Source organism: Cyanistes caeruleus, chromosome 11, assembly GCF_971803275.1.
Source record: "Cyanistes caeruleus chromosome 11, bCyaCae1.hap1.1, whole genome shotgun sequence".
NCBI classification, from domain to species: Eukaryota; Metazoa; Chordata; class Aves; order Passeriformes; family Paridae; genus Cyanistes; species Cyanistes caeruleus.
This window is the reverse complement of record NC_141711.1, coordinates 10,281,950-10,308,647: the sequence shown is the minus strand read 5'-3', so window position 1 is coordinate 10,308,647 and position 26,698 is coordinate 10,281,950. Positions and strand designations below refer to the sequence as shown.

The 26,698-nt window shown below is 47.2% G+C and overlaps 1 protein-coding gene across 6 annotated transcripts; it reads right to left on the bottom strand.

Annotated features, from left to right (window-relative positions):
* Positions 1-12: 12 nt before the first annotated feature.
* SLC41A3 (solute carrier family 41 member 3) lies at positions 13-26,348 on the bottom strand. 6 transcript variants are annotated; one of them, XM_086846930.1, is made up of 11 exons: positions 26,329-26,348; positions 24,214-24,530; positions 13,847-13,954; positions 12,971-13,042; positions 12,020-12,164; positions 9,808-9,954; positions 7,024-7,168; positions 6,239-6,318; positions 4,331-4,465; positions 3,389-3,537; positions 13-914 (listed from the first exon to the last, which is right to left on the bottom strand). In XM_086846930.1, exons 2-11 carry the CDS (start codon positions 24,502-24,504, stop codon positions 729-731), a joined length of 1,458 nt encoding a protein of 485 aa, XP_086703056.1. In that variant the 5' UTR covers positions 24,505-24,530; positions 26,329-26,348; the 3' UTR covers positions 13-728. The 6 variants fall into 6 exon arrangements, with proteins under 6 accessions (XP_086703056.1, XP_086703058.1, XP_086703054.1 ...); XM_086846932.1 differs by lacking the exon at positions 26,329-26,348 and adding an exon at positions 25,583-25,702 and having other exon boundaries at positions 24,498-24,530; XM_086846928.1 differs by lacking the exon at positions 26,329-26,348 and adding an exon at positions 25,583-25,696.
* Positions 26,349-26,698: the final 350 nt, after the last annotated feature.

Sequence of the window (26,698 nt, the reverse complement as noted above, 5' to 3'; positions counted from 1 at the left end):
CACAGCATTACATTTTTTTTTTTTACCCACTTTATTTATGTGTGTGTTTCTATAAACATTTTAACTACTGGACATTTCATAAACCGTAAAAACAAACCTTCCTGCCCTCAAAATGCAATCTAACCAGCTTTTTGGTCAGGCAGCAGCAATGCTGTCAGGGCAGGTAGGTAGTATCCCTAGATAACCTTCTGCTGGGCATGAGCCAGCAACTCACTGCCTCAGATCCTGAGCCTCTGAGCGATGGAGAGGAGACAAGTTTAAAGACCTGGTTGCTCTGCTACTCCAGGGATTCAGCAGGAGAAAAGTGGAGCAAATAAAGAATTTCCCTTGATGGAAAGTCAGAGTCCGATGGAAGGATGCAACATCCACTTCAGGATCAGACGCAGTGACCTCGGCAGGCTTTGGAGCGGCCTCGGGGCTGTGTCAGCGCTGGGATTGAGACCACGGCCCAGATGCTCCTTCCTGCCCAGCGGCCCAAATGCTCCTTGTTGCCTCGTTTGCCAGGTGTGAGCAGCAGCTGTTCTTAGAACCATCCTGCTGGCTTGTGAGGGCTGTGGGTGCTGATTCCTCGGGGCGGGCGAGCCCAGCTTTAAGGCACGGCGGGGAGGGCAGGGGGTGTGGGGGTGGCAGGGGAGGCCCAGCCCAGGCGGGTGAGCCGGCGCTGATCCCAGCGGTGCCCCGGAGGAAAGCACCGTATCGCACAGGGGATGAGAGCAGCACGTGGAGCCTCAGTTCCCCAGGTTCATTTCTGTGCCGTGGATGAGCCAAACGAGGCGGAAACAGATGGCCAGGAACCCGGTGCCCAGGAGATCACCCAGGGCTGTGAGGTAGGGGATGGAGAAATTATCCGGGTCCAGAGCCTTCCTCCACATCAGGCGCACAATCAGGTCGGCCACGTAGAGCAGGATCCCCACCTGAGGGAGGCAAGACAGCCCTGCTGTGAGGCACGGGAAGGTAACACACAAACCTCGGCTCAAAGACAAAGGGATGGGGCCATGGCCAGGGTACCAGAGCTAACAGGGGGCACTGAGCAGCCACACACCTTCCCCAGCAGAGCTGAGCTTCCCCAGTGAGATGGGATGGGATGGGATGGGATGGGATGGGATGGGATGGGATGGGATGGGATGGGATGGGATGGGATGGGTGTAGCTGCCTCCTACCCTTTGTCATCACATAACCCACGGTGCCAGAGTCCTCTGCTGCCAGCCACAAGTGTGGAGACCCTGCTTGAACTGCTCACCATCACTGTCTGCCCAAACCAGAGCCTGACCACACCAAAAACATCTCCCAAAGGTACGGTTCCTATTCCCGTGCCTTGAATGGGAGAGCTCCCAGTCACTCCACCAGATGAAAGGTTCCTGTGAATATACAGGCAACCCCAAAGGACAAGTTCATAGCCAGAGTTTTTTCCTCTTCATCCTTCTTTTTTCCATTAGAAATTCAGATCATGTCTACTTTGTTTTTCCTAAAAGTCTCAGTGGACAACTTGAGTTTGAGGCAGTTTTTACATCAAAGATATCCCAAGCAGAACTGACATGTTAAAAAAAAAAAAAAAAAAAAAAAAAAGGAAAAAAAAATCTTTGTTTCATCTCGACAGTTTAAAAATTTTTGTTGTGATTTCTTTTAATTCTTATTTCATTCCCAATTCTGATAAACAGATGGAAGAAAAAAATACTTTGGTTAAAGATTAAAGACTGTCTAGTTAATTGAATTAAGAAGGGAGAGAGAATTTGCACCCCACATCTGTGGTCCCTCCATGGGAGACCACAGCACATCAGTAACCAAAGCCTGAAGCAGCATTTCTAAAGGTGAAAACTGCAAGCTGGGTTGGGAGAAAGAGAGGAGGAGAAGCAAATTAAATAACAGAATGACAGAAACTAAAGCTGGATGGAAACTCAAAAGTTACATAGATAATTCATCTTCTTCAATTCAGGATCAAATACATCCACATCTTTCCTGATGGAAAATTGGTTTGACTTGTGCTAAACAACCCTCAGAGATGGAGATGCCACACTCTAAGCAATCAGCCCCATGGCTTCTTTTTCTCCATTTTTGTTTCCCCAAGGCCTAACATAAACCTGCCTTTTTCCATCTGAAATCTATGATTTCATGTTTCCTCTGCTAGTAACCACATAGCAAATGTTATTCTGTCCCTCCCTACAGAAATTTGGTAGCTTAAAGGCTGTTAACCTTTTTTCTCAAGCCTCTCTACGTTGGACTAGTTAACCCCAGTCCATTCAATCACTCCTCTGAGGTCATGTTTTCTGGGCCTCTGATCTTGGGCTTCCTCCAATTGACCCAAATTTTCCCCCCAACCCTCTTTCTTTCTGTCTTTCTTTATAAAGCATAATGGAGGGGAGAAAAGGGCCAGGCTGAGTGTATTCTCCTCCACTGGCCTCCATGGGAATCTTCCAGGGGCAGTGGTGTTGCTGGGATGCTGCTCTTTATGCTGTCATTTATTCTTTGTATTTTCATGCTTGGCTTTGGTTGAGGAGTTACCTCGATGCATAAAGAGAAGAATGAATATTTTCCTTTACAACTGTGCCTGTGCTGCTGGGCTTAGGGTTGTGCAAAGGTCAAGAAAAACTGATTGTTTACACACACAAGGAATTCACCCTCAGACACAAGGCTGCTTGTAAGGCAAAGTGAGAGTCAGTCACCTCATCATGCAAATTAATGAATCACTGATTTAAAAGGGCAAGTGAAGTCAGAGCCTCTGAGTTCAGGCAACAGCCACATGCATTTCTGAGTGAGAAAAATAAACTTTACAGGGCAGGAAAAACAGCAAAAGAGAACAAGCAGATGATCTGCCCATTGCCTCCCAGGAACTTTTACTTTTGAAGATGAACTACACAGGGTCTGGGCTTTCCTTTTGTGTTTTAGCCACATGGCCCTGCCCAGAGGGATTCCCTAGGTCTTCACCACAATATGTGACAGTGGTTTCTAAAATGGGTGAGGAAACCTGCTGGCTGGAGTTCCCTGCTCCTCACTTGCCCCTTGCTGGGGTGACTAGTGGCAGCCTGGAAATACTTGGAGCTTAGAGACTCAAGGAGTGAACGTTTTAAAACAAGGTGCTTCCTTGCTAAGAGTGTCTCTGCACACTTACTGCAGCTCAGTGGATGTTGAGAACTTTTTCCTCCTCTCATGCCTGATCCCTCACTCACCCTAAAGCACAGCTGTGCTCATGTGGGAGACTAGAGCCTGGCAATTTGGGTGAAGTATTACTGGACCTACAGAATGTACATGATTCTTGGTAGAAGCACAGCTGAAACGAGAGCTGAAATGAGAGGCTGCTGCTGAATGGTTTACTGTGGCTCCTTTTTAACCTGGAGAATACTGGTTTTATCTTATCTGACAGGTTCCTTTTGGATGAGAGTTTGGGGCTTACCTGCAGCAAAGCAGCAGCCAGATAGAACATCACAAAGGTGAAGGACAGGGATGTGTGGCCTCCCTGCAGCAGATGGATGGTGTAGAGGAACACAAGGTGCCCTGGGATAACCAGGAGGAACAGGACCCGGGCTGACTTGGAATTCACCCCTGCAGAGCACAGAGACAGAAACAGAGGTAACAGCAGCTGGAGAGGGGGAAGGGAGGACAGGACACTGCATATTTTAATGCATAAGCCTGGGGCTGCCCCTTTCAACAACCACATTGCTAATGCCTTCTCTAGATCAGACAGACATAGGAAGCATCTGCAGGATGAATCCAGCAGCTTTGTCTAGCGTTGGAACTACATGTCAGAGGCTTTGTGCCCTGTGCCAACCCACTCTGAGTCTAGCAGACACTCCTCTCAGCTGCTCTTTGCCTCCCAAAACTCCTGCTCTGCAGCACTACAACACATTTTCCCAGCTTATATTTTGATCTAGCACTAACTCCCAACCTAACAGGGAAAATCAAGAAGAGCTCTATAAAGACTAACAGACCCAAAATTGAGTTTTGCTGATGCTTAAGTATTTCCAGTGCTGAAGATGGAGGAATTGCTGATTTTCTGCAAGATTATGGTCTATTCACTGCTCTGTCCACAGGTGATGGCTCTAGGCTGGCCATTAAAATTACTTTCTGTTAGATCGAATCTAAGATTCTATTTCAATTACTTTCTTTAGTGCTCCCTGAAGGCAAATTTCTTTGCATGCCAGTGAGCAAATATGCCATAAGCCTTTTTTTCATGCTGCCCACTGCAAAGATGCTTCCTCTCTGATCTGAGTATTCTCTGTGGAAGGGGAAAGTCCTGCCTTTGAAACCCACCTAGTCCTTCACCAACCAGGCTTGGGAAAGGAACTATCTGTGATGACAGGCCTTGAGACATGGACAACAAGGGCTCAGGGTCTACCTGATGAGAAGAATGTAGTGCATGGGTTGGGCCAGTTCTGCCTCATCTTGTAGGGCAAAACTCCAGGCATGCTCCAGAAGTGCAGGAATGTAGAAATTCGGCTGGCTTGGATGGCAACCAGATTCCCCCCAACACCTGTGAGGACAAAACACAGAAAACCTGTAACCCACCTTCACCACAACAGGAGACATCAATCCAAAATCCAGCCTAAGGTGAGCTGATCTGCATTCACTGAGAGCAGCAGTGAGAGAAAGAGAAGACCTGATCCCTGCATCCTTAGTGGTACTGCACTATTCACTCTGCAGGAACAGCTCCTAAAAATCAGGAAGGTTCCAGTAATTGTGTTCTTCTGACTGCTGACTGAAAACATTTTCCCTTTCTCCCCAGCATGGATGTAAATGCCATGTGGCCTCTGAAGATGATGTAATTGCACCTGGTTTGACACAGTTTGTGAGCAGCACCTGAGGAAAGCAGTGCAGATGCTGCTCATGGCCACTTCTTGGATTTACTCACTCAGAGAACCATTATTGTTAAAATGACAACAAAACATCACAGAGAGTGATTATATGTCTGTCTGAAGGTACCTAACACACTTGTTAAGTGAGAAAGCACCATGAGAATGAATTAGAACCCAAATATGTTAGCTAATTAAAGTAAATTAATTCCTTCCAGACTGATTAATTGAAGCAAACATTAAAAAGCAGCTACATTTTCCAGTAGAAAATAGAGGATAATGAGCTATGGAGCAAACTTCCACCACCCTAAGTATTTTCAGGGTGGAAATGCCACAGGAAAGATAACGGTGAGCCAGATGCTACAGGCTTCTCATACTTTCCCTTCCTTGGAGAAGAAATCATCATTAAATGTGAGATTTTCCAGATGGGAATCAAAGTGAAAATACCCAGGCTGTCTCACTGTAGCTCAAGATGGGACCAGTCTGAGCCATGCAGTGCCACACTTTGCACATGCAGGGTCAAGGGCTGCCTGTGCAAAGACCCAGAGCACCTCCTGACTCTGCCAGCAACTCTGCCAAACGGGTCACCTGTCCCCACAGAGCCATGCCTGGGGCTCTCACTGCTCTGCTAAATGGCTGCTGACCTTCCCAAGCAGGTTCCTTGACTAGTCATGCTGGAAAGGGTTTGTCAGCAAGGTGACAAACAGTCAAGGCAAGGTCAGCAGATCCAGGAAGGTGGCAGCAGGGTGACACCCTCTGGCACTGCAACAGGACACCACACTCTGAGGGTGGCATGAGGCCCAGGGAACCTGGGCTTGCCTTGGAATGGGCCTGTCCTAAAAGAATGTTATATTAGCAGAAAAATAAGATAGTGGATCTTCAGGGATTACCAGGATCCTCAGCAGTTTGTACTGATAGGTATGTGTATAAAAGCACTGTGAATATAAAAAAAAAAAATATATATATATATATATATATATATAGGTATATAGATATAGATATACACATAAAATATGTTGAAATATATATAAAAATCCAATTATATCCAATCCATACTCATCATCTTTTAGATACATGCACATATATAATCTTATTATATTAATATTTATCAACAGTCTCTATAGGGGATGACTGCACAGCACAAATCACTGAGTGGAGGGAAGGAAAGAAGGGAAAATGGATTTATTGTGACATCCCAGTAGGTTTGATGTTATAAAAAGTGTCAACCTAGCTCTCAGAGATGCTGTTAACCTTTTTGTACAGCTCTGTCCTCGCTGCTATTTTGCTCCAGAGACAGTTCAAAACATAACAGGAATGTGATGGGGACCAGGAGCTTCACATCCACTCATGAAGGGACTTGAACACTGTGTAGGGGCAATGGTGGGTATCAGAATGCTTGGGAGGAAGGGGGGGTAAAAATAAAGGCATGCATAGAACCCCCATGCCCAACCTACCATTTATCACAGGTGTGAAAACTGCCATGCCTTCAAAGTTTGGGTCAGTCACAGTTTTGTCCAGGATGAGCCCTCCAATGCTGTTAAGAAAAGGACAGGAAGTCAGAGTGGATCGATCTTTTCCCAGGGCAATTCCTACACTGTGAAAATAGCACGCTGACATGGGTTACTGCATCTTCTCCATTGCCAGGGCTGGACTGTTCACCATGTACTCCTTTTACAGCTCAGTTTTCACCAACTGAAAGCATTACAGGTTTTGTTAATGGCATAATATGTTCAGGAGGGCTTCCTTGTCCACCCCCAAGCAAAACTGGTAGTAGTTAGGAAACCTTTATCATCCTCCCACAAAGTTTTTTACACTTCTATACTGGCTTTAGCAGTTTTACAAAATTCTCTTCCAGATCTCAGCTGGTTGTGAAAGATGTTGCACAGGAGGAATGAACTACCTGGCTCTACATTTACCAGTATTTTCTCTTTGCAACTGAGTAAGAATGAGGCTGAAGCCTGACAATTTGTGATGATCATCATCTGTGCTTTCAGCTTCCTGGCTTTCACCCATGTGGTGCCTGGATGTGCAAGTGAGACTTGGAATGATTTGCTTTTTCCAGTCCTTTGGGGGCTTCTCATCTGCTGTCTCACAGCCTGTTGGAGAGTGAGTGGCTGAGAAGCTCTGGGCAAATACCCTTCTGCTGTCCCTCCCAGGGTCACCTCTGACCCTCTAAGTGAGCCCAGGGTCTTTGTGCAGTGTGCAGACAGGGCAGGGTGGGGAGCAGTGCCTCGCTTACCTGCTGATGCTCATGGCAACAATAACCGGCTGCCACCCAGACTTCAGGACTTCGGCCAGGGAAGGACTTTGCTTGGCAATAGCAACCCAGAGAGGGATCATGACAATGAAGACAGCACAGATCAGAGGAGAAAGGTACTTCACATCTGGCAATGTGAATAGGAAAAGAAATCTTGATTTAAATACCCGTAGCTTCACTGGTTGCCAAAATTGTATTGCACAAAGATGGGAAGAAAGGCAGCAGGACACTTGCTCCAATTGAGTTATGTTAGAGGAAAAATCACATGAAGCATGATAGTCCCCACAAAACCACCTCACTCCACCACAGAAATCCATAATTAATCCCTGAAATTCACTGCTAGAGGATGCTGTTTGAAAATCAGCAGGATTCAAAGCAAGTTATATTTAAAGACAAAGAACTCTCCAATTCCATCTCCAACTAAGAGAGACAAAAAGTTACAAAATTTCTGGCTTCAGGGTACAAATAAAATAGCAGGGCAAGGGGGAAACTCCTGTGTGTGAGCTGTATCCCACTTAGGGCAGACACCTCATACTTTCACCTAAAAGAAGAGGTAAGAAGTACTTTAGGAGGCAAGCTAGCAGAATTGCTGAGCAGCTGGTCTGCTCTATAGGAACAAATGTTCTCTGGCACGTATAAGCCAGTTAAGATCTGGGGATTCTTTTGTGCTAGCTTGAATGTGTTTCCATTAGGTGCTTTTTCCATTCAGCAGAGGCATAGCCTTGGAGTGATCTTTAGAAGCAAAGAAATTAAAAAATAAGTAGATGTGCAGCACTAAAAGAAAATAAACATGACTCAGAAACACGAGAAACACCTTCGAGCAATGGGGCTGGTGCCAACCCTTTTGATACAAAAATGCTGCTTCAACAAAGCTCTCCATCTGGTCTCTGAGCTGGGGCCAAAGGCAGCAGGATGTAACGCCGACTTTGCAGGTGATCTGGGAGATGAAGCAGTTCAAAGTGTGCATTTTTAAAAACACCACTGCCAGAGCCTTGGGCTACCTGGATGCGACAGCACTGATGTGATGGCATCCTTTGTGAATGAAAGGCTCTTACACAAAGAGGTGCAACTCCTCACGAGTGGCTTCAGTGGACACTGAAACACAACTCCTGGGGACTTTAGAGTATTGTCAGTGCACTTTGCCCCCTGGAGTCATCCAGGACGAGTGGGTTGTCCCCCAACAACAGTACAACAACAGACAGCTGCTGTACTGGGCCTCTTACCCACACCACATGAAGTTTTGAGCAATTAATTCCTTCCTAGATAATGCAGACACAGAGCACTGGAGGTGATCAAACCTTATCAGAGCCCACAGAAAGACTCCTGGTAGGATGAATGGTCTTCAGGCTCCTCATTCCAGTTCTGCCACATTCTCTCACAGGCAGCCCATAAGCAAGCTGAAACCCTTTGGCCCACTTTGTATCTCCTTTATGCAGGACTGAGAAGGACCAGAGGCAATTTTAAAAAAAATTGAGAATCTTCTGTGGGAAGAGGATAGTCTGCAGAAGGAGAATGTGCTATATCATGTGGCACACAGTACTTCAAACATCACAGACTCTTCAGTATTTTTGAAGGATACATATACATTTTGATAGGACCCAGAAGTTTTCCAAGTGTGACCTGTACCTTTTTACACACTGGGCAGGGAAATGGATTTGTTCAAGCACCATCAGCAGTGCCATCCTCCTGCCTGCTTCCCTTCATGCTCCCAATGACTTGGTGTCTGTGTGCTGACTATTTTCCCTCTCAAGAGGCTCTTTAAACTACTCTGTCAACCCCAGAAATGCTCTCTGGTCACAGCCACAGAGGTTATCATGTTGTTCTGACCCTGTGCTCCCTGGGAGATATTATCTGAGGCACAGCAATTGAAAGACAGATTAGCTTTATGGAGGCAGGTGTGATGGCATCATGGAAAAATCCTATTAAAAAAAAAAGCACCTCTGAAGCTCAGGGAGGAGTGGATGGAAGCGATTCATAGGCCTCTTCCTGCAGTGTGTGCTCCTTCATTCCCTCACTTGTGCTTGCACATGGAATGAGTTATGCAAACTGAGAACAGCTGCCTCACTGCTTCTGCTCAGTCTGAAGCAACAGTTTGGGTTTCAAATGGTATGGAGTTTGCTGGATCTTTTCATTTTCCCCTGCCTGTTCTAGCTTAGGCTCACAGGAAGTAGCCTAACACTTTAAAAGCAACAGACATATATCACCCATGTTTTGAGCCTCTCAGGATCATCAGGTGCCCGAGTCTTTGGCAACCAGCAGCACAGCTAGCCCCAGACCACAACTCCTACTCAGAGTCCTGCAGACACAAAACACTGCAGACTACTTCCCTCCAGCTGAATACCTTGTTCATCCATGACTCTTCATGTGAGAGGATACAAGAACATTTTACTAGTGCCAAAACCCTGAAATTGCCTTGTGAAGAAGGACCTGCTATTAGCCATGCACAGGCAGTAGTTTTGCTTGGCTAGTGACAGATTGAGGAACAGAGTCAGTGTCACATATGTCAGCCTTCTGTTGCAAAGCTGCACAATACATGCTGGTCATTTCTTTGACAAATCCCAGTTGTGTTTATTAGGTTCTGCCTTCCAGTTTGTTACTAAAAGAGAGTCTGGAAAAAGCCTCTTTGGTCATTTTTCTACCCTTTTTCATGGTGGCATGATAGCCTCCATTCTGAAACATACCAGAAATGCAGAGGCTGCCTGCAATAGTTTCACAAGGATTTGTGAGCTCCCTTGCTGAGCTGCAATTCCCTGCTGAACACTGTACCTATGTATTTGAAGAGTGTACTGCTGATTCCTGCAAGGAGGGAGAGGGTTATCAAATCTCCAAGGCTCGCTGCTATGGGTGTGGCGACATTGTCTGGATTGATCCCAACTTTCCTTGCTCCGATGATCACACCAATCATCACCAGACCTAGAGAAGACATAGAGCTGGCATTAGAGAAAGCCTTCTGCTGTGTTTTACCCCAGAGCTGCTGTTCTGGTTCCCAGAGGGATGTGGGGGTCTAAGAGAAGCAAGAAGCACATTACCCACAACAGCACGGTGCAGCTGGAGACCGGACACCCCCAGAAATTTGTCCTCTTGTTTTCACCAACCTGAAGTGCATGACTCTGTCCTTATAAACTGCACCAAGGGCCCAGAGGCACACAAGCAAATTCCAGGGATCAAAGGAGATACCAGCAGGCAGCCCAAGTGTAGAAGCTCCCCTCCTGAGCAGCCTAATCTTTGCTGCTTTGAAGCAGGACCAGGCACGAAGCAGGCTCATAGATAAGCACACAGAAGGCATGCAGCAGCCTCCTGGTGCCATCCCCTCCTCTGGATTCCACAGCACAAAGATATTTTCCATATTAGACTGAAATTTCTCAAAGTTTTAATCACTAAGGAGCAATGAGCTTCCTTACAGTAGCCTGCATGAGCCTTTCAGGCCAGCCATCAGACTGAGCCCTCGTGTCCTAGAGTCTTTGGGGCTGCTTTAATTTGTACTAGGTGGATACTGGTGCAGTGAACAGCTCCAGACTCAAGGGTGGTGGCCCACATCTCTTCCTTTGTCCTCTGAGGTGCACCTGGAATATTGAGCTGCTTTCCAGCATTTCTGGGGAGAAGGGAAGTTTTGCTTGCGCAGGGAAATTTAAGAGCACAAACCCCAAACCCTGATGACCATGTGGGAATCCCTCAGCTATCAGATCTCTCACAGGCCTGTGGAAGGAGCACCTGGAATAAGCCCTGCCTGGCCAGGCTCCACTGCTAAGTACCAAAGGCAGCCTTGAGACAAGACATAAGACATCCCTTCAAAGTCCTTCCGTGGCTGGCAGGCTGCACCAAAGGAAGCCCGAGAAATAGTGATTCCCTCCAGTTCACAACCTCTCAGTGCCTGTCTACACAGCCCCTCCAAAGCTGAGCATGCACAGGAGCATCAGTTGTACCCCAAGAAATGCCACATGTGCATCTTCCCTGATACAACATCCCTTATACAAAAACACATCCTCACACAACATGACATTTCCACAGCAGCCCTCCCAGACACCCACCTTCCCCTCCCCACTGCACAGCTCATGCTGTCCCTCCCTGGCCATAAAACCAGCAGCTTCCTGTCGTGCACACCCACACACAGCCTGCCTGTGACCGTGTCCAGGAAAAATAATGTCAGCAGCAAACCTGAGACAGTGCAGCAGCAAAGCCTCTCTGTAGCACACCATGCAGGGACATTGTAGGGAAGAGTAATGAAAGCTGAGCTGCTGTTTTTTAACAACTGCCTCATCCCACGTTTTCCATCAAAGGCATCTACAATCCCCCTTTGAGTCCAGCTTTGGGATAAGCACTTGTTCTAACTCGTCCCTTTAATTTAGAGAACTCGCGGTATCCTTTGTGGCAGCCGCCTCTATTCAGGGTATCATGCTGCCCTCCTATGGCAGACCTGCAAACTGGAGATCTTCAGGCCACTCGGAACTACTGTCCAGCCCATCATGCTCCCCTGGAAGGGGAAGAGCCATGGGGAGAGGACTGTCTGCTTCCCAGCTCACAGCAGGAAAGCTACAGGGCTGGCCACAGCCCTGCTCAGGTGTAGGGTGACCCAAGTCCATCTCGAGCATGGTCTGGATTTGTCTGCTGACAGACCCTCTGCTCCCTGTGTGACATTATTTCACCCTCCCCAGGGAAAGGGCCAGTGTAGATGGCTCGTGTGACACCCAGGAGACACAGAGTGGGGGTGTTTGCACACCCACACATAGCTTGGGGCATTTTTCATGTGCCAGCTGAAGGACATTTTGATTGCTGCCTGCGGATGCTGAGGGCCCAGTGAACCACAGATCATGGGGGAAGAGAAGCAAAGGCAGGATGCAGAGAGGATGAAAGCAGCAGACACAGCTCCCTGCATCCCTCCTCCCTCTGCCAGACCAGAAAGATGCCTCCCTGGTGGAAGGGACAGTTCATTCCCCACCTGAGTGCTGCATGTCTGATCTGAGGAACCAGAACCACTCACCAAGGGAAAGTGCAGCTATGAAGGCCGTGGTCACGCTGCTGGCACACAGCACAGCAGCCTGGCTCAGCTCCACAGAGCCCTTGGAGATGGCTCCCAGGAACACAGCAGCAACAGCAGCCAGAAGTCCCACCACAGTGGCCTGGACCTGGGGACCAAAGGACAGCTGGTGAGCACTCATCCCATCTGCTCCCAGGCAGCCCTGGCTCCACACGACTGCAGCACTGCCACACAGCTTGGAGGGCAAAGCCTGGCACAGATGCTGATTGTTTGAGTATTTAAACAGCATCCCTGCAAGGCTCCACTAGATCAAAAAAGAAATCCAATGTCAAAGTTTGGAGAAAAACTCTGGGGGCCTGCAAAGGGCAGATAACACTTCAGCAAAGGACACTGAGTCCATTGGCATAGGAATAGCCCTGGTTGATACAAAAATGGGCTCCCCATCAGCACTGCACTCCTGGGGAGCTTGGAGCTGCAGAGGGAGATAAGGGAAAGCACACAGACACATGTTGCCAGCCCTGTGGTCTTGCCATGTGCAAACTCTAGGCTGGTTCCTGGATTTTAGCAAGCAGAAGGAGCTACATGAGGCAGTTTCTCCCATCTCTTCCCTCCTGCCCAAGGCTGATTCCCAAACACTGCCAGTAAATGACAAGCTTTATCCAGAGGCTGCTGTGGAACAGGGATTGTGCCATAGCTCCTGCTGCAAAAGGAGTTTTATTAGTTCAGTTTGTCCACAAAGACAATGAATGTTTAGATGTGTTTTACAGCTAGACTACAAGCTCTGGGGCCACACAGAGCTTTATTGGAGGTCAAATCCTGGCTCTGCTTGGCTGTGTTGAGGATACCTGCCCCAAATCACCAGCTCTGCATCCAGCACTGCTGGAACAGATGCTGCTGATCTGCAGCATAGCAAGAGAAAAGCGACTTTTTCATCTCCCAGCTGAAGTGACTCACCTGGATAAGGGCTAAATTGCAGGTGGCCATTTTCCATTGCTTCTGGGCATCATCCATCTGTCCAGTGTTAGCCTAGGAGTCAAGAGAGATACCCTGAAAAGCTGTTTCTGTGGTACAGGTGGCTGCTGAAGGCAGTTTCACCTGGTCCCTGGGGGTCAGACAGGGGCAAATGCAGGTCACCATCTCCCAGACTTCCCTGAACTTCCTTCTTGGTACTTTTCTACCAGCCCAGTGTGCCAGGGGCATCAGAGACTCACTCTGGAGGTCCAGAGGTGTTGCAGGGCACCCAGTTAAAGGTGAAGTGGGCATATCCACCATAGCCCACACACACAAGAAGCTGAACAAATTAAACCATTTTTCAGCCTTTGTTCCCCCTAAATTGCTCTGGTAAGCTACAATTTCTCCTGAGGCATAATAAAAAAAGGCCAAAGTAAACAAAATTGCGTAGGGGAGATAGAAGAGATCAAATACAGAGCAGCAAAAGCTGCTGCAGGTTCTGAGAAGCCTCAGTCTTCTCCCCCCGAGGTAGGATTGCTGGGAAACCCTCAAGGATCAATAGGCACAGAAAAGCAATCCAGTACTGAAGCTGACAGCTGTGGAGCCCTGGCTTTGTCTCCTTCATGTGTCACAGGGCCCCAAATATCAGCAAGTGGCCACCCAGGGATTAATTCACCTTCAAAGTGCAGATGGAAATTCTCTGTTCCAGTTACAAAATGAGGGCATACACATTGTTTTAATGCTCACACCCCACTAGTTTCTACTTAGCAGAAAAAGGCACCTCTCATACACAGTGTGATTATATAAATGAAGAATCTCCTGATGTTTCCTGCTAATCACCCCCCTCCCAACACCCCCCACCAGCTTGTTAACACTCACAGCAGTGGAGAGCCTGGATGCCAGTGTCATCTCCAGATTACCCTTCAGGCCAACCAAGGCAGGAACCAGGATAAACACTTCTGTAATTGTCCGAAACACATCCCAGTGCTGGAAGAAAACAAAGACCTCAGTTTGTGATGCTGACCAGTCCAATGCTGTTGCACCCCAGGGCAGCAGGTTTTTGTCTCACCACCTCCAGGCATCCTGTGCACACAGGGGCAGATGCTGCCCTGATGCATTTTATGTTTTGCATTTTGGGAGTGAAGGAAGGAATTTTCAGCTTGCAGTATTCTTTATCATCTCATAGTGCTCAACAGAGATGATCCTTCCTAATGGGGAAGGATCTTTCTAGGGGCAACAGAAGATTTTGGAAACACCCAAATTAAACTCTGCCTTTAGCACCAGCCAAGACCAACGTTAAAAGTAATTATGGTTCACAAGCCAAATGAAATAGAGCATGTTCTCCATCCTTTGCACTGACACTGGATACAGGAGCCTCTATTGCTAACCAAACTCATAACAAGAAGTTGTGTCTGTCTTTTCCTACCAAACTTCTAGTCAAGCATCTAAGACTGGTGGTGGGAGGGAATGGGAATTTTGCATCTCTTCTGCACAAGCAGCTTCTAAATCTTCCTGTTACCAAATACACTCTCATTACAGCTGGAAAAAGGTTTTGAATTAAGATATCTCACAAGCCAAACTGCCAGGCCAATGTCTTGGCTGTTGTTGCTCCTTGGAAGCTGAATTGTACAAACCTGTTAAATCAGCTGCAATACCAGAGACAAAGTGGAAATGTAAGAAACTTTGTTGACTGACATTCCTTCTCTAATTTTGCACTATACAGTGCCTTGGAATAGAATTCATTCCTCCCCTGTGCATTCAATGGTGTTGGCAAAGTCCTGCTGTAGCCAGAGAGGTTTAAATCAGGATGAAATCACAGAATGGGGCCACTCAGCATGAAGTAAAAGTAATGAGCCCAACATCTAAGAACAGAACACAAGGAAAAAAGGGTGGCTGCAATGAGTCAGATCAAAGGTCCATCTAACCCATCCTTAGGTCTGACAATAATCCAGTCTGGGTGTATAAAACAGGAATCTACAAAAATGACAAGTAAATGGGATAATTCCCCTGAGTGTTTTCCAGACTATAACTGTCTACCACAGGGTACTGAGCTGGTAGGGGTTTTCTGCACACTTACCAGTGTTGAAAGGCTTTCCCTCTAAGATCCTCTTCCAAACTCCCCCCTCCAACCCATGTGCCACCCTGTGGCAAAAATTTCCATGGTTTAGCTGCACATCACATGAAGAATCAATTTGTTCACTATTTCCAACTCGTCACTGGCTATTACCCACGGTGGTCCTGAGTTCTGGCACTAGAGGACAAAACAACAGCACATCCCTACCCACCTTTTTCACATCACTGGGATTCTATAAACCTGAATATCCAGGCAGTTGGACAGACTCAACAAATGGTGACACATTCAGCTGCCAGCCTGTTAGGAAATATATACAGGCTGTAACAGCTTGGTGTTTTTCTCTGGCTGTGCCACGGGAAGCTGTGGGAAGCTGTGGGAAGTTGGTGGTGTCTGTCTGCTGGGAAGACCTCACAGCTTCCTTCTCAGACAAGAAAATTGAAACTGGGGCTGAGCCAGTCCTGAGCATGTGGTGCAAGGCACCTCAGAAGTGCAGATCACAGGCAAAATGTTGTTATCAGTATAAAAAAGGCACTTTTCCTGGCAGTGGTGACCTGGAAATAGGCACATTTCAAAATGTTTCAAGGTATGTTACTGTTGAATAAACAAACAACAACACAAAAAATGTTCCCTTACTTGACACACTGCAGTTTTGTTTAAATTTGTTAACATAGAACTTAAATACCTGAGAAAAACTAGAGGTAGATATGTCTTTTAAAGATTCATATCCCACTCTCTCCTCTCTTTAATTAAGAATAAAGATCCAACCACATCTCTGAAACCTTCAAAAGAAAGAGGAGAAAAAACAGACTTCATAGTCACAATGTAAAAATCCTCAATCACTTAAAGCACAGAGGCATGCAGAAATTCATACTTAAGACCTTGCATATTTTGCACATAAAAAGACATAAATAGAAAGCAACAAAAAAACTCAACTGTTTGTATTTTCTGTGCATGTCACCTTTGGGAAATATGACTTTGGTATATCTAGGTAAGCTCCAACCCTTGTGAAATAATAGATTTTGCCCGTCTCAAGCCATCAGAACAGAAGTTTCAGCATATGAGGTATGATTTTTTGGGACTCTGCCTTACATATAATTACACCTGAAAGCTCTGAACAATTAATAATCACACAACTGTACTAATAAAAAAAAAGCTGACTTAATTGCCTCAATTTGAGTCTCATTAGTGACTCACCAAGAGCCTGAGGACAGATTCACAATGATTTCTACCTCAACAGCCAGGACTCCATTGTGTTGGTGACTGGGAAATACAGAATAAACAGATGATGCCTGTGCCATCACCTTGCAGGACTGTCAGCTGGAGGAGTGGCTGAGTGGGGCAGTTTGGAGCCATGCAGGCAAGCAGCTACCCGAATGAAGACACCTGGAGAAAGCCTAGGAAATGTTTCTGTCCTTTGAGATGGAAACTGGCCTAGAAAGAACAAAAATATTCCATGCAGCATTGCAAACCCACACAGGGGGACACAGAGCCACAAAGAGACTCTTTCCCACTTCACATTTTCATAATGGAGTTCCAGCCCTATTACTCAGCTCTGAAGAAGGTTGGTGAGCCCCATGTTCTGCCCACAGCAGCTCGATCTGCTCGTGGGGTCCCTCAGAGGAGGAGAGGTCATGGATGCACTGAGGCAGCCCCCCCAGCCTCAGTGCAGCCCTGCTGGAGCTCCTCACACTGTCCTCACAGACCCAACCACGTCCTGTCAGCTCCCCAGGACATCCAGCTCCCATGGCAGCAGCTCAGAAGCCTCAGAGGTTTTCCATTGCTCTGAACAAGTCAATGGAAAGATCAAAATATCCTGGAGTACAAAATGCAAGCCAATTCAAAATCCTTTTCAAAGTAATCATCTCATGGGCTTTTGTCAACAAAGGAAAGAGATACCTTATATCTGTGACTTTTATTTGGACTGTGTCCCACTCCAGTGGCATGGAAAAGGAAAATGAAAGGGAAGCTTTCCTCCTGAATTCTCTGGTTTGAAATCTGATCATCCAACTTCAATATGATTCTTCACCTTACTGTAAAAATGTGGACCAAACACTGGCAGGGCCCTGCAAGGTCTCCAGCAATGCCAGCCAGCCCAGAATCCAGATGGACCAGTGGGCCAAGGATCACTGGAACAGAGGCAGAAATGTCCAGAAGGAAAAAACCTGTGCCATGCTATCAGCCCTGCAGAGAGTCTGCATCACCTGCACACACACAGGAAGAGACAATGGCAAACATCTGCCTCTTTGGGCATCCTTTTCCTGCAGCATGGGAGACCCAGGTCTGAGCCTTAGAGTCTGGGCTAGATTAATCTCTTCTGCTGATTTTTCTTTTAAACAATAATATGTACAGTTCTTGGTTTCATCCCAGAGCAGATCAGAAACTGATAAAATCCTGAGAAATTTGATAGGATATGAATGAGTAATTTACACTTTGTTCTCTTTACAGCAACGTGAGCCCTGCAAAAGACAGCATCGGCTGGACTCACAACACAAAATCAAGTTATTTCAAGATATTTTGTATGTTATAAAAGAAGGGCAGCAGGATTAAACTCAGTATTATCTATGCTCTAGATACCATCCTTAAGCTTGTCCATATATCTCCCTGTCCAAGGCAGACACAGAGTTTCCTAAGAATGTTTTGCAGTCACTACAAATAGGGGAAAACGTTCCTTAGCCAGAAGAACCACTAGAAAATGGGCAAATCACAGACTCCTGGACTTGAAGAACCTGTAGTTTCAGTATGTGAGCCCTCATGACTGGCAATGTGAGTCTTATGGTACCTGGCCTCAAGCAAACAAACTTAGTGTCAGGTTTTTGTTGGACAGGACTGTGAGTTTCTAGCTCTCACACTTGCAGGAAGTTGCAAATAAACAGCTCAAAGACAAAGAAGCACAGAAGAATATCCTAAACCTTTATAGGCTAAGATCTCTGCATTCTCCCAGCTACTGGCTTTGTTTTCAGCTATGGGGCTGTTGGTACCATGGCAGCTCACCTCTCTAACATCTCTCCTGTGCCAGTTGTGACTCTCAATGCATAGCTAAAAACTGGGCTCCCTCCTCTGGGAGCTGAACCCATGGACTGACGGTTTCTATTTCAACATAGTTCACCAAAATATAAACTTCCTGTGGTTGTGGTTTACACCTGACCCCATTTCTAGGAGTCAAGTGAGCAAATACACAAACTGGGTTGCACATTGTTATTTAAAGGACAAGTGCAATGCAGGCATACATGGCTTGTGTTTCCCATCAGTTTGGATACAGTTACATTTTTGAACACAGCTCAGTTCTTAGCAAGTGAATTGATTTCTTCTAGACAAAGACCTATTCACTCCCAGGTACAGAGTGGGTATGTGCTACGTCTTTCTCCTTCTTTGAGACAAATGCTAACTATTAACTTTACATCTTGGGTAGTTTGAGAACTCCTGTAATGCTGCAGGACAGGTCTGTGCATAAGCACGGCACAAGGTGGAGATGACAAACACAGCACAGCAACAGCCTGTGCCACTCCAGTTAACCCTTCTTGATATTCCTTGTGTTGCCTTTAGTTTGACTTCTCTGCCTTCTTTGTTTCTTCCAGAGGAAGGAAAAAAACAAGCAAGGTATTGTCTTTCCAAACATTCAAGTATCCATATTTAGCCCCTCCTGTGGTATTAATGCCAGAGAATCCAATGTACTCCAGTGAGCTCAGAGTGCAGGATATATCCTTGGGAAACTCTGCCAGCCTTTTGATCTGCAAATCCACCAGCACGAGATGCCCAATCTAGATCAAATTTTTCATTTCTATTTGTGCCACTGGTATAAAGGAAAGACAGATGGATGGGATAGATCCTGGTTGTGGGCACAATGGTGTAAACACAGCAGCACTCCCTGGCAGTCAGTGGAACTTATTCTAAATTTATACCCACTTCAGAAACTGCCCAAGAAGCACTCAGTTTGTAGGCAATGCTAATCATTTTATGGTGGCATGCCTCTCATCACAGTATCTAAATGCTTTCTAGACCAAAGATTACATTACATTGTTTGCAAAGAACTGAAGGCATGAACTTGCCTCTTAGTAAAACATGTAGTTAATAACAACCCTGACCTAGATCTCCTTATCAGCAATTATTGAAGAAACGATATCATGCAACAGGAGAATATGCTGCAGCCTGATCCAGTTGCTTCACAGGAATCTTTACCAAAGCGTTTAGCTCTGTAGAGAAAAGGGAGCACCCAGTCTAGCTCACCCAGAGCAGTGTTAGGCAGCTATCTGAAAACCAGTATCCCACATTACAAGGAGCCCAGCTACTGATCTAAAGGAGGTGGGCAGTGTCCCTCCAGCACAGAAAAAGCCTACAGCCACATTGCTGACTGGCTGCTAGGACCACACTCATTAGAAACAAACAAGCACAAATACTCAAGGTCAGAGCCTTAGCCCACCCTCTCACTACAAGTTGCCTAATCACAGGTACCTACTTGAACAACATCCATCAAGAGGCCAGCAGCTACCATTCCCAAGCCAGCCAGAAGGAACGGCACAAAAATCTGGGAGGCAATGGAGAATGAAGTCTCTGGGAGAAATCCACTGGCTGACCTGGTCAACTTGCAGGTGAAACCTCTCAGCTTCTTGCCGTGGAAGCACAGTTCCAGCTGTAACTGGGTGACCACCATGGTCACACACTGTTACCCCATGCTCAGCAGGAAATGAAGGAAGATCAGGACATCACACAGATCCTCCTTGTAGCTCTCTCCAAAGTCAGAAGGAATGTTTTTCCTCAAACTACAGCAACGATGCCAAATTCCTTTAGTTTCTTCTCCTCCTAGGAGCACGTCCAGACGATCGCAGCAAGGGTATCCTCCAAAATTGGTTCAGCTGGGTTGAGCCCAGGTGGCAGCAAACTCGATGGACACAATTTCTCTGATTTAGATCCAGGGGGGAATTAAAAAAGAGAAGAGAAGATTGTAGAGATGCCTGTGGACGAATAGAAATGAGCCCACACCCCATTCAGCTCCCACCACTTCGGTAAAAACCAGTAAGACCTGCTCAGGCTACAGCACTGAAAGAGTGACAGGTCATACAAGAATCCCTCAGCGTGCTCAAACACACTGGTGTCCTTTCTCCTCGGGTTACATTTCTCGTCAGAGCGCGGCGTGTGTTTGATACGATGGTTTAATGTGTAAGCCTGCTGCAAACCAGCCCAGCTCCCTCGCTCCCACCACAAGCACTGCTGAACTTTCCTCACTGTCCCGAGGCCCGGGAGGTGGGGAGTTACCAACCACGATCCATTCTGCACTTCTCCAAGGTGAAGAAAGGTCAAGGAAAACACGAGCCCGCGTTTCTCTCAGCTGACGGGATCACGCAGGTCTCATCCCCGGGCAGGTGACACAGCTGAGACAGCTGGTGACACAAGATCTGCCCTTCCAGACCCCAGCCCCTCGTGTCCGCTCCGTGGGCTCCGCGGGGCAGAACGATCAGGCTGTGCCAGCTGAACCTCTGAATGACTGGCTCCCAGGGGAAAAAAAAGTTCAGAGAACCAGCCAATAAGCTTCAAAAGCGAACACCCTTATCTGCTGTCATCACTTCAACTTTCTGCTAGTTTGCAAAGGCCAAGATAAGAGTCCTAGCTGGAGCTTATTTAAGGTAGCTCCATAATCTCTCTGCACGACAGGCAAGGGAGAGAAAGGGCACGCTGTGAGCTGCTCACCCTTCCTGTTCCAAAGTGAAACACGCTGCACGCTCCCAGGAAGGTACTGTCTTTGAGAGAGGGGGTCTCACCCCAGACGTTCCATGGTTAAGCAGCTTATACAAGGTCAAAAATCAGAGCTGCACCATGGCTACATACAGCCAAAAAATTGTATCATGCTTTGTAAAGGCTTCAGCTCAAATTCAAGCATGTAGGGAAAAGAGCCATGGTATTATGCTTGGGCTTCTTTCTAATAAGTAATTTGGGCAAACAAATTGAATCAGAGGGTGCAAAAGCTTTTAAAACCACCATTCAGGATGGATCAGCCTCTTCCCTCACATTCTCTGCAGAGAGAAAAAGGCTAATATAAAGTTCAGGCTTGTGGACTCTGTCCTTGTGACAGGGTCCCCGGCACTGCGGGGGAGTTGGAGAGAACACGACATGCTTGCAGCTAAATTGGGAACTGAGGAAGCTCTCGGCCATTTACACAGGGTTTCTTTGGTCTGAATTCACACAAACTGAGGTGACAGAGCAGATCTCCCTGGAAGCAAGGCAGAGTGGAAAACAAATGTGAGCTACAGAGGCTCTGTCCTTCGCTGCTTTCTAGGCTGGTATTTTGGTACAGCCCCTAAAACCTCCTCCACTCCCAGCTGCCTCGGTGTGTACATGTGTCTCCACCACCTAACAGTAGTCCAGTTAGCTGAAAGCTAACACGAGAGTACATTTCAGCTAATCTAAATGTAAAAATAGTCCCACAATATCTGGAAGAGTCAAGTTAATAAAAATCCTGTAATAACCACACAACCCAACCTCTTTATACCAGCTGGGAAGAGAGAAATGACAGCATGAAGGCCCAGTTCCGGTTAGTCATTCACAGAGGCTTCAAGGAAAGACAATTTCTGGACAAAATTTATGGACAAAAATATATGTTTTCAAGTTCTAATAATGTGCCTACCTAGTCACACATGCCATTGTATCAGCCAACTGGATTGATGACAGGCAGAAAAGTTAATGTAAAGGAAATATCAATAAGCCTAAATGACTCAAATGACATTAAAAAACCCAGCAGCAACACATCCTGTACTAAAGCGTCAGCCTGACAGGGTTTATGAGTTTATCACGCTCCATCTGTCTCCTTCTAAGCAAGCACCATAAAAAGCCCTCGAGTGATAAATCAGTATGCAGAGAGGTAATTGGTTCAGGTGACCCATGTGTGTACACTGGGTCATTTTATTATGCATTTAAGGAGCCTCTGATGAAGAGCTATACCATATTTATCAGCAGAGAGATGCATCACATTTTCCTGGCAAAGAAATATACCTTATTTGTCCAGAAAAGATACATCAGGTTTGAGAAGAAAGAGAGCATTGCTCAACAGTGGAAAAAAGATTGTAACTAGCTAGTGAAAAAACTAAAAAAAAAAAACCCCAACAGCTCATGGCTTTACCACTCCAGATGGCAAAACCTGCAGAGGTGCACTGCTGCCCTTCTCTGCACACAGATACACCTTATCCTCATGTTGCCAGCTACTCAACAAGTAGCCCTATCCTGGAGGAGTCAAAGCAGAAACAGCCTTTGGTGAGTCCTGACCCTGGTCTAGATCCTCCATCCACTGGCACAGTACAAAAAACAGAACAGAAAGATGGCAAGTGTCTGAGAGCACAGTTTTCATACATACCTTGTCATCCCTGCAAAGAAGAGACAGAAATACCCGTGAATGTTCCCACAGAGGGCCAGTGTTAGCAGCAGGCAGCACTGTTCCCACAACAAGGGCTCACTGGGGAACGATGCTTCTCAGGGACTGCACGTCCCAGTGGCTCGAACACTACCACTCCTGACTCTGTGAGCTCCCTGCTCCATCAAGCAGTGTATTTTTGTTTCTAACCTTGCTCCTCTCCTCCCCACTTTAGGAAGGGGCAGAGGACTTTTGTGGAAAGCAGGCAGATGGAAAGTGCCTGGGGCCCAGGGACTCTCAGGGATCCAGTGCTGTCCCACAGAAACAACAGCAGGAGCCAGGCAAAGGCCAGGGCTGGCTCAGGAAGGAAGGGCAGCAGCAAGTCCTTGATGAGATGTGCTCAAGCAGTCCATGGTCATGCACAAACAGCCACTGTGCTAATTGCCAAAAGCCATGTTTCCTCTGAGATATTGCATGGGTTGCATGGGTTGATTTCCCATACTTTAAACACTAATATGATGGCTTTTAGTGAGCTCTTTATTTTCAAAAACAGAAAACAGACATATGCAGTTTCAGAGGAGAACGAGGTTTGCCTCACATTCTTTTCATATTAGTAGCTCAGTTCCTCCTAGGAAAAAAAAACTCCCAGGGAAGAAACATTGAAGGAAAAGTCTTCCTCCAACATTATAAACCCATCTGCAATCCATTTCACACTTTAATAACTCACAGTAGGAAGAAACATACATTTAATGTCACAGATCCATAGGAACAGGCAGCTCTAAAAAGTCTAAAAAATAAAAAAGGTGTTCTTATTTGCTCACTGTTCAAGACTCTTGGGAATAATGTCTAGGGAGACAAGAAGTATTTGACACTGGGTTCTGGATTTGCCTGGTGTTCTGTGATCTGACTAGACATTCTGCTGTGTATCAAGTACATGCTAAGGTCAGTTAAGGATACTGTGTCACTCCTAAGCCTTTATAGCTCTTCTAGCTCAGGGAGCTCAGCCCTGGGTTAATGACAAAGGAACACAGCTCCACATTTGTGAAAGCTGTCAATGTAAGCATAGTAGTTTCCATGTCACTGTATCAGATAGGGCAGGGTAGTTTGACCTCACAGATAGTTAGTCAAATAACAAGGTTAACAAAAAGGCATGCTGTTAGAGTAACCCAGAGTGCAAAGGCATGGCAAACTATAATCTGGAAATTAACTGCAGCTTTAAGCTGTCTAAAATTAGGTGATGGTCATTGCCTTAAAGGTCTGTATTGCTGTACCATAGGAAGAAAGGTCACATCCTGACCACCAGAGAGTCAGAAATGGGACTTAAAGAATTCAAGTCATGTGCTGTGAGGCCTTAGGAAAGGATGTGGTGCACAGGCAGGGCTGTGCTGTTGTATGAAGTGCTGGGCTGGCTGGCTGACGCCTTGTGCAAGGAAGCGGCGGGTGCAGGACTGTCCAGAGTGACATCCATGAGAGATGTCACCAGCCTATCTGCTGCAGGAAAGCACTGGGCCACCCCAGCCATGAGGCTGCACTCACCCACCCTCTTCCCAGGACCTAGGGGAGATCTCTGCATAGAACTGCACATTCCTAATCATCCTTCATGTACTCTTTAGTACCGTGTTCTTTTTTTTATCCAGAGGAAAGGAGCCAGAAAAGCACCACACATCTCTTGAGAGCTGCACAGTACATAATAGCTGACTTTGAGGGACATGCTGGCATAGGAAACTGCTGCAAATTCGCCCTTACTATGCCAATCCCAGAGTAAATCCCCTGCCTGGAAGAAAAGTCCCCCACTTATCCCGTATCAGGTATGTCAGATGAGTTTCCTTCCCTTACCTGAACATAATCCAAAACCATGCCTGCCAAGACCATGCCAAGCCCAGCTAGGAGGTATGGCAGGAGCACTTGCAGGCAAATTGAGATTGCTGACTCTTCCTGTGACTTTGCCATGGCCGCTTTCTCCTCAGCCAACAGCTTCTGCTGTGCATGCAGAGAGACATCCTCTGCCTCCTGGCTGCCAAGCCGGCTCTCTCTGTGTTTACCCTTGCTCTTTCCTTTGTGCCTGGATCGCTCTCCGTTCCTAGACCTGCCCTCTTTTCTCCTCTGCCGAACTTCCTCACCTTTCATGGTGGCTTTCTTGAATCACACTTTTTCTGGGAAAAAAAAAAAAAAAGTCAGAAACAATGAGATAACAAAAAGAAGTATCAGGTAGGTGAGAGACAGGAAATTCTTTGGCATTGTGTACACTCCATTAACCTGAAGGCAAACTACCACTTACTCCCCAAACCCAAGATACTATGCTGGCCCAAGTACTAGTACTTAGTTTACCTTCAGCTTTGTATAGTGTCAAACCAATCTCCCTTTCCGTAGCTGCATCTCTTGCTAGGCCTGTGCTCACGCTGCAGTGATTGCTGTACATCCTGGCTCTTCCCCTGAGAACGCCTAGAAGAATGCAGAAGATGCTGCACATGGCCTGAACTCTTGACCCACCACCTCTCACACTGGGAGTCACAAGAACTTATGAGCCCAGTAGAATCCAACCTTTTTCAGGACCTGACCCCTAGCCAAGAAATGGGAACAGCTGACTTCCTCATATCCTAGCATCCCACATCCAGCAAAGGACTAGCATCCAGGTGTGCACTAAGCTTGCTACCTACCATAGCTGTCCACCACTCCTCAATAACAAGACAATTCTTTGATCGTCGTGCTAATCTGGATACTTTTCCTTCTTTTTGTGCCTTAGTTGACACACATGCACTACATGACTCATCTATCTACAGGGAAGTTGCCATGACCCTACAGCATCTTACAAGAAAAAATAAACACGCAAAATTCCAACCAGTAGCCCTTTTGCTGCCATCAGATCTGATTTTTTGATGGAACTGTCACTCACGCTGCCTGTCTCGCTGCTGGCCCAGGCAGTGCCCCAAGTCTTTCACCCATCACCTCCTGCCAGCCCTCACCTGGATTAACCCCTGCCAGATGTTCTCTGTCCCTCTCATTTTCAGGATGGACCGCTAACACGCCGGGGCCCTGCGCTATCCCAGGAAGGACCAGCCCTCTTCTTGCCCCAGCATCTGGGGAGCGGAGGAAACAGCTGGGAGGCCCCGACCACGGCAGCGGAGGGGAGGGAGGGAGGATGGGCAAGACAAAGTCCCTCTCTGCGGGAGGAGGAACCGCGGCCCCGTCCCCGCGCGGCGCTTACCGGCTCGGTGCGCTGCCCGTGCCGGGGCTGTCCCCGCCGTGTCCCCGCCGTGTCCCCGCGGGCGCGGCCGGCCCGATGCGAGCGCGGGAGGCTCCCGCCACATCTGGGCGCGGCGGCCGCGGGTTCGAGCCCGGCCCCCGCCCGCGGAGGCGGAGGCGGCGCCGTGAGTGGCAGCCGCCGGTCCTGCCCCGCCGTGCCCGCAGCGCGGCTGCCGCACGCCCCAGCCCCTGGCCGGGACCCCCGGCACGGCCGGGCCCTGGCAGCAGCACGGGCTCGCTCGGGGGACGGCCCGCGGCAGCCCCGCTCTCCCCCCGCCGCTCCCGGAGCCCGCGGAGGGCGGAAGGGAAGGGAAGGGGTGACAGCTTCCAGCGTGGGCAGCGTAAACAGGAGGCTGCGATTAAGAGCTGCGGAAAGACGTTTCCTCTGTTTGGGTTCGTCGGGATATTTTTTGTTGGCTTGGTTGGCGGGTTGTTTTTTTTTTTCCCTCCTCATTTTGGCACTTGCAAGAGCTCGTGTTGCAAGCTTCCTGCTCGAATGCCTGCCTCCACCAGCGGCAGGGCAAAACTCCTGGTGACTCGGTTCTTCTTCCCCCTCCTGTTCTGAATCAGCGTGTTAGAAATGTGATTACAGCATCCATCACATTTAAGCACATAAATCTCATTAAGCACTGGAGTAACCATACTCATGCAAGTCTCCTGAATCATGCAGCTCAAATTTCCAGAATAATTGAGGATATTAAACCATACCTCAGTACCAGAGCAAACTTATATCCTGCTGAAGTCTCTCAGATGTCATGCTACGCTAAAGGGCTCTTACAGATAAAATGGTGCCTCTGGTTCAAAGTAGGGCACACCAAAAGGAGTTGAAGGTTTTTGTAAGTGGCAGTAATGAAACCCTGCAGCTGCTGCTGTGTCGAGGCCACACGGTGACTGCTGAGCGTCACTCTGTAAGGGCAAGGCTTTAAATTTCACCTCACTTGGTGTAATTTTACGTCCATACTTTGCAACCGATGCTTCCCTGAGAGTGGTCAGAAGACAGAGTCTTGGTGTGAGAAGTAAGAGGGGAAGGAACACGGTTTTAAAAAGTAACAACGTTGCCAAGACAGTTTTAGACCTG